Below are 8,097 nucleotides of genomic sequence, written 5' to 3'. Positions count from 1 at the left end.
GAGCTTCTGCCCCAGGGCGCAGCCCGCCCGGCGGGGCGTGGCGGGCCTGAGGTCAGAGGGGGCTCCAGGGATCAGGCTGGGCGCTAGGGCGGCCACCTCCACGATGCGGAAAAACCAGCCACGGACCACCCCCAGAAAGGGCCCTAGCGGCCACGGAGCTCACTGTTACGGCAGCGCTCTAGGGCAGGGGCTTGCAGACCCAGCACGCCGTCGCGGAGGGTAAGGCAGTGGATCGCGGCGCCCCGGTCTGCGCGCCTGACCGGGCCATTGCAAATCCCGGCGGCGGTGCTGCCCGGCTTAGGCAGGCTGGTGCCCACCTGTTCGGACCCTGCGCTGCACCCTAGAAGCAGCCAGCAGCACGTCTGGCTTCTGGGCGGGCGGGGGCTCCACGCCCGCTGCCCCCGCCCTGAACACCGGCTGGGGGAAGGCGGTGCCTGCGGGCGAGGGCTGCAGCCTAGGAGCTGGACCTGCTGCTGGCCGCTTCCGGGGTGCAGCGTGGTCTGTGGTGTCCGGGCAGGCAGGAAGCCTGTCTCTGCACGCCGGCTGTGCTGCTGACTGGGAGCTGCCGGAGGTAAGCCCGTACCCCAGCCCCACCCTCCAAGCCCCTGCCCCATCCCTGAGCCCCCCCCCTCCCCAACCCATATCACACGATATCTGGTTGCTCCTAGTCGCCACAGACTAGTCATTTACCCCAGATCAATTGGTGCTCCAAATCTTACACCAAAGACAACACCGGCAGCTAATTCTATAGTAATGTAACTACAGGTTTATTAGCTAAGAAAAGGAAATAAGAGTTGAGAGGTTAAAGCAGGTAAAACATTAACAGGTGAGTTACAGTTTTTTTAGTTCCAAAGGGTGGCAGTGATTTGATAAACTGCCAGTTTCCCAAAAGTGTTTTCAGGGTACCCAGATTGTTTCTGGGGATCTCTGCTTTGCGTCTGGTACTCATCCCTGTAAGAATCCAAACAGTCCAAAAATACAGGAGCATTCTTTGAATCATATTTATAGTTTCTTCACTCAGAAAGCTAGCTGTTTTTACCCACATGGGGTTTTCCTTTGATGCCCAGGAGTGAGGAATGCACTTAGTCTTTTGACCTCTGACCATCATACATAATGGCTGCTTGCTTTGAAATTAGCATTTCACAAGACTTCTTTGATGGGTTATTTAGTTACAGGAGTATAGACACCGTAAACTTTTCCTATTACAGTATAGCAGGACACAGCCAAGTGAAAATAATGCAAGTTACATCCCATTTGTTTTCACGAAGTTTGTACAAGACTGGTGTTTAAACACTTTGATCTCTACTAACACAAATGAATTGGGCTGTGGCCCTGATCTCACTTGGTCTGCCAGCATCACAAAAGGTTCTGCTTGTTTTACTTTCTTATTTTCAAGCAGGGCTTTATCTTTGTCAGCTCTTCTTTTTCCCCCGTCAGACACTCTATGGATTGTAGACAATTTACAAGCATGACTCCACTGATATAATTATACCACTATAGCTATATGGGTATAAATCCCTTTATGAATGCTCTTATTCTGGAATAAGAGCGATTTTTTTCTGGCTTGGTTGATGTCGCTTTGAAAGCGGTATGTTTGTATGCCCTTTGACAGCCTGTACAGGGTAAGTAGCAAGATCTGTGCAGACTGCTAACTGCAGTTTTCTGCATCTGTGACTTTAGGCTTTCAGCTGCTAGTGCTGGTGGCCTGTGTAGGGTGAGATGGGGTGGGTAGCAGCCAGACCTGCCCCACGCAATAGTAAATGGTTAGGGGAACATCACATTTCAACCACACTCTCCCACAGCCCTGCTAGCTCTCACTCTGCTCTGGAGTGAGTCCTTGCCTTGTGCACATGAACAGAAATGGGCCTATGAAATATGGGAAAGTACTATGGCTCACTCACAAGGCAAACACAGAACTCCTGTTCCAGCCAGGAAGGTCAGGAGGAGCCATTCTCCAGTGTGCTATAAAGAGTACATTCTCACTAAGGTCTGTGCTGGAGTTGGGAATTCCCACACAAAGCTTTGCCATTGGCCTTGGAGGAGGCTGGAGGAAGTGCCTATTTCAGGAACAATCCCCTCCTTCTTGACTCCAGTACATAGTGCATGGGAAGCTGCACCTGCTAAACTGAGGTGGAATCTCCATTTGCTAGGCTATGTCTACACTTAACCACTACTGCTGTAGCGCTTCAATGTAGACACTTACTACAGTGACAAGAGGGGTTTTCCCTTTTCTGTAATTCACCTCCCCAAGAGGCAGTAGCTAGGTAGATGGAAGAATGCTAGCGTAGACCAGCCATTACTCACTTTCTGTTCCATATATAAAATGAGATGGAACGGCTAATCCATTGTCTTCAGCTATTGTCCTGGGCCGATGCCTCCTGACTTCATAGGCCCTTTGGATGTAGACCCAAGAGTTTAGAGTCTTTGGGCTAGTCTACACCAGAAAATTAGACCCAGCTACAATAATATAAATAGAACACTTAGCAAGAGACAGAAGATGGGGACATGAGGTCAGCACTGACATGCACAAGCAATAAGGGAGGAACAATTCCACTGAATTATGCTGCTTTAGATGTTTGATCAGGGTTCCCCCACATGAGGAAGGGAGATCATGGTTCGGTTTTTCAGCCAGTAACCCTGGCAGGAAGTGATCATTTCCATGTCTTTGCCTGCCTATTCAATGCTCTATGTGCAAGGAGGTTGGTGCTTCCAGGCCAGTTCCTACTGGATATTTATGCACACCACAAAAGCCACCAACATGGTCTCAGCAGAGAAGCCCCGGACTGAATGTGCCACAAAGCCTGAACTCTCTTCTCCCTCGCACAGTGGGTTCCCTACAGCCAGGAAAGGGGACTCACTGGTGGGTAAGGGGAAACATGCACTGCTGCTGTCTATGCTAAGCTTGTTCTATGGAGAGATTACTTCAGCCTCCAGGATACTATCACCACACAATCATCCCCATGAAAGAAGAGATTGGCTGGGACTGCAGAACTTGGTTTTGCTTTTTATTTGATTTCTTTCCCTCGACATACAAATATAAAATCCCATTCCAGAAAGTGCCATTGCAGATTGGACGATCTCAAGTATAATTACATTTATTAAATTATAAAAACGAGAAGCTTTAAAATTCACTATATAAAATAAAATTAAACCACAAAAATTACAGCAAAAAAATCAAGTATTTAAATATTGGCATCTGCTCAAATTCTACCCGAATTAATTGACAAAGTATTTATTTCTCCCAGTAAAACTATACAAGCTAATTCTTTCCAATCATAGTGTTGAGGATGAAGAGGAATAAGACTAGCAAAATAATTACAGGGATTTACCCCCCACCCATCCCAAAAGCTCACAGCTTCACAATGTGCTTCACAGCATTGAAAACTATATTAAAAAGGCATAAATTAGAGTATTATTGCTCCATCTAGTTAATGCGCAGCATTCTAGCTGCAAATGCAGCATTCTATGTATGAAAGAGTTGCAAACAATGTATTACAATCCTCTAAGGCCAAGTACTCAACTTACAACTAAGTAGTTACAACTGAAGAGAAAGTGCTAAAAACTGGTGATTAAGTTATAGGAATCCCAGAGTGTTTGAAATCCTGCTCCAATGAGGTACAAAATTACTAACTAGAGCATTGCTACAGGAGGTGAAAGGAACAATAAGACAGAGAGCCAAGTCTATAGCAGAACAACAAAGGCCAGTGGATTTGGGACATTATGTCTCAATATAAAAATCCTGTCTTCATGTTGCTTGGAACAACTAAAAAGTTGGACTACCACAACACTTAGTGTTACTACTCAGCCTCTTCCATCCAAATTCACATTACTGTAGCATGGAGTGAAGAGATACACGTGTTTCTAAACAGCCTGCAATAGCAATAACCATTTTTTCACTTTCATTAGTGGCTTTTTCATCTAGGTACGAGTGTTATTCGCTCATCTGTATGTCTGTTTGGAAAAATTAATTTGTAAAGAAATATGGCAACCAATGTGAAGTTTTCATCTCTGCTTCTATTCCAGGAGCAAGATGCAGGTCAACTCAGCTTGCAGCTTGTAAATCTTCCCCAGATTTACCTGCACCAAATCTAGCCTAGCCCAGCCCCCCTGAAGAGAATTTGTTGGAACTTTAAGTTAGCTGGTGGCTGGATTAGTTGCTAGAGAAGGGTAAAACTTGAGGCTGTAAGCAGCTGGCAAAATATTGGGCTATTTTTCAAAAGCCAAATAATCTTACCCAGAGAAAGTGCCCTTAATTAACAGGTCTTACTCTCTTCCCTTCTCCCAACCACATGTTTTAAACAGAGCCTTTGCCGTCTTCCTCTGCAGCTGATCATCGTGAAGGAAGGATCCTTGATGTCAAATAGCAGTCAGACTCCATATTGTATACAGGAAATATACAACCCTCTATTCACATCAGACCTAAATATGAAATAGTCAGCATCCCTGAGGGAAAAGCCGGAAGTTGCATACGTTGAATGTCCACCAGGCCAGATGTTCAGGCACTGGCTTCCTTTTGCTTGCCACAAATTGCATACAAATAGTTGCAGTTGCAATTTTGCCCCTGCAGTTTAGTTTGTTGAGGTGTCTGATCCCCTGGTTGGTACGTGCACTTTGACATCGGCATGATCTCAGCAGTGGATGCAAATAATTCAACCTCTGGAAAGGGAGGGCTAGTTAAGGCCAGGTTGAAAATCTGTCCCACCATGTTCAGCAAGATACAGCTATCCAATACATGGGATGTCAAAGTCTCATTCTGCCCCCTCCTCATAAGACAGACCCTCTGTCCAGGACTCGCCTACTTTCTCTCAACTACCTACTGCAATCACAAGAACTGCTATAGCCGCCAGGGGCATTTAAACAAATTCCAGCAGCAGTGAAAGCAGTAGCTTGATCTGGGGTTTGGTTCTTGTTTCAGTGGCAGAATTTCCACGTCAGTCATTATTCCCCCAACACAAAGCAGGGTGTGATGGACTCGCACCCTTCAGCATATCATGGAGATGGGCAAAGGGACAGCTAGTTCTAGAACACATGAGCACAGTGTGCCTCTATTTTCATAGTTTTGCTTTGGGATGGGCAGCCCACCGCACCCCTGGAGCTCCCCAATAATGCCAAGATGAGACAGACATGCCTTGCTGAAAGAGGCCACCAGCTCCAGCTCATAAACAGCTGGGGTAGTTGCCCTTACCATGGCAAAGCGAGGTGAGATCACAGGAACTCCTAGTGGAAACAAAGCCAGGCACCACCTTCGAGCCCTCTTCGAGGAGCTGGCATTGGGAGAGACACTCTGGTGCCAGAGTCATTGCTATGGTTGGTAACAGTGAGCCCCAGACCAGTTGCCATGGCAGGAAGGGAATGGAGCTCTCATCTTTTTGGTGGCATGTGGATGCAGGCTATTCCTTCGTTTATAAAAAACATTAGAAGCCTCTCCCTATCCTGTGGAAGGGTGCAGGGACTCCTTGTCACCATCTTCCCTGGAGGCAGAGGTCCAGCATCTGCACAGTCAAACCTGCTCCTGCCATTGTGCTGCCCTGGCTAGCGAACAAGTGCATTACTGAGTTCTGAGCATGCACACGTGGCAGTTCTCACTGGTCTGGAGAAGAAGGGCCCAAGCAAGCCCTCCAGCCCACTGGCCTGTGACCCTGCACGCGCCAGCCCGACTCAGGTCACCGCGTAGAGTTCCTCACGGTCATTTCTGCATATCTCATAGCGACAGATGAGCTTCTGTGACCAGGCCCAGGGCTTCTTATGCTTATCACGAGGCGGGAGTAGGAAAGCCACACTGCTGGCCACCAGGATGTGCCAGATGCTGTGCGTGTAGTAGTAGTTGTCATTGGTTTCCATGAATGCATACACTGAGATGGCGATGAAAGCCAAGGTGATCCCTGGAATGAGGTAGAAAACCCAGCGCTTCCATGAGGTGGGGTAGCAATGGCGGCGCTTCACTCCGTGGTAAACCTAAAGGCACAATACCAGAGGAGGGTTATAGCAGCACAGACCCACCTCTTCTGTAGGGACCAGCAGACGCTCACATTGGTATTCAAGGATCCAGACGGGAGGGGAACAAACCGATAACTAAGAGGTCTGCACCTCCCAGCAGGAGAGGTCACTTGTACCATGTCAGTCCTGAGGAAGGAAGCTGAGAGTCTGCCCCAATGCCTGGACCTATTTTGTATTCAGGGCCCCAAATACCTTCAGTTAATAGAACAACCAAGTTACACATTTAAACGCAGAGAGTTAGGCAATGTCCAAGTCACAGTCTTTGTACCTTTAAAGCCTCAGAGCACATAGGTAGCCAGCAATCAAAGTTTGGCCATGAGACATGTCGGTGAGTTAGAGCTGCCGAGCAGCTGGGCCGGGCCAAGATTGGTAACCTGGGAATTCCTCAGTTAACTTATGGCAACAAGTTAAGGAAGAGACAGAAGTTGAAAGCACCTAAGCTTTCCCCTTCACCAAGGTCAGTGCACACCCAGGTCACCTGATCCATGGCCAGAGAAGAGGCTGCCTGAGGCCTGCTCATCAGGGCAGGCAGGGATCTCTCATCCCACTCACCCACTGCGGCAGCTCCTCCCTGCTCCAACCTTGTCAAAAACATGTTTCTCAAAGCAGTAACAAATGGAGCACAGCCGCAGCCCAGCAGTTACTTACCCATGCCATGATCATGACGATGAGAGCAAAAAGACAGGGGCCCATCATGTTCCAAATGCCTCTGCGGTCCAGCTGCAGGGACACAGCAATTAACAGGGTCCCCAGCACAAAGAGAACCTAAGCAAGACGAGAGGACAACACTGATATCAGGAACGTACCTACCAGACTGCTTTACAGGGTGCTACACAGCACTGCTGTCACTTAGCTCCTGTGGGTGCCAGTGTCCTAACTCAAACGCAGGGTCCTTGGAAGGAAGAATCCTGCAGAGAGGTGCCAGAATCTGGATGGGATACAACAGCACAGCATAAAAAAATGCCACCTGGGCCTGGACAGAGAGAAGCGCCACACCCGCCCCATCAGTGTGGCTCTGGAAGAGCAGGTTCAGTGCTGAGCACGCCGTGATGCTGAGAAACTGGAGGGGGACACAGAAGAGCAACAGAAAATCTCTTTGGGGTTGGGACGGTCTTGGTGTTGTGTGTACACAGCAGGGCCTGGCCCAGGCTGGACTCCACAGCACTTCCCCAACACAAATAGTCAGGAAGCTGCAGGAGCCGAGTTCTGAGGAGAGATTACAAGAGCTAAATCCACAGAGTTTGGCTCAGTGAAAGCAAATAAAGGAGATGCGTGATAGTCTACAGCTAACTGAAGGGGGATGCCACAAAGGGGCTAGGGGTCTTTGACTATTAGCAGTAAATATGCCCAAAGGCCTGTGATGGGACACTAGATAGGGTGGAATCTGAGTTACTACAGAGAATTCTTTCCTGGGTGTCTGGCTGGTGAGTCTTGCCCACATGCTCAGGGTTTAGCTGATAGCCATATTTGGGGTTGAGAAGGATTTTTCCTCCAGGGCAGCTTGGCAGAGGCCCGGGGGTTTTTCGCCTTCCTCTGCAGCGTCAGCCACGGGTCACTTGCTGGAGGAGACTCTGCACTTTGAAGTCTTTAACCACGATTTGAGGACTTCAATAGCTCAGACATAGGTTAGGGGTTTGTTACAGGAGTGGGTAGGTGAGATTCTGCAGCCTGCGTTGTGCAGGAGGTCAGACTAGATGATCATAATGGTCCCTTCTGACCTTGAAGTCGTTGATTCTATGATTCTACAAGGGCGCAGAGCAGCAAACAACAGCAGGCATAGAGCCTGCAATGCTAGTCAGCTTTTGGCAAGCCATGTGCTGCTACGTCACCCCGGCCTGATCCAAAGCACAGTGATGTCAGTGGGAAACTATCCACTAACTACAGTGGCCTTTGACTTGGGCCCCAAGAGCAGAGTGGCCTTTGCTCACTTGGACCAGTTAGTTATGGAAATAAGGCGCTCTCAAAATCTCCTAGGAATTTAAATGTAAAAGGCCAAGCCCCAACATTGATGCAGGGTGCAGGTTGCATGGCCCAGTGCTCAGAGAGCCAGGAAATGCCAGTGTTGCAGTTCAACATGAAGCCTTAGTGCTTGTCTATATT

At 48.5% G+C, this 8,097-nt stretch overlaps 1 protein-coding gene across 6 annotated transcripts in view; it reads right to left on the bottom strand.

Moving 5' to 3' along the window:
• Positions 1–4,659: 4,659 nt before the first annotated feature.
• Positions 4,660–8,097, bottom strand: part of PGAP6 (post-glycosylphosphatidylinositol attachment to proteins 6) — a 76,573-nt gene continuing 73,135 nt past the window's right edge. For all 6 annotated transcript variants that reach the window (XM_043493543.1, XM_038420498.2, XM_043493540.1 and 3 more), the window contains 2 exons: positions 6,646–6,762; positions 4,660–5,955 (listed from right to left, as the gene is read on the bottom strand). In XM_043493543.1, coding sequence (XP_043349478.1) covers positions 5,659–5,955; positions 6,646–6,762 — 414 coding nt within the window. In that variant the 3' untranslated portion in view covers positions 4,660–5,658. The remainder of the gene's footprint in view (positions 5,956–6,645; positions 6,763–8,097) is intronic.

This window comes from Dermochelys coriacea, chromosome 10 (genome assembly GCF_009764565.3).
Source record: "Dermochelys coriacea isolate rDerCor1 chromosome 10, rDerCor1.pri.v4, whole genome shotgun sequence".
Classification (NCBI taxonomy): domain Eukaryota; kingdom Metazoa; phylum Chordata; order Testudines; family Dermochelyidae; genus Dermochelys; species Dermochelys coriacea.
The sequence above is the reverse complement of the archived record's forward strand: the minus strand, read 5'-3'. Positions and strand labels throughout refer to the sequence as shown.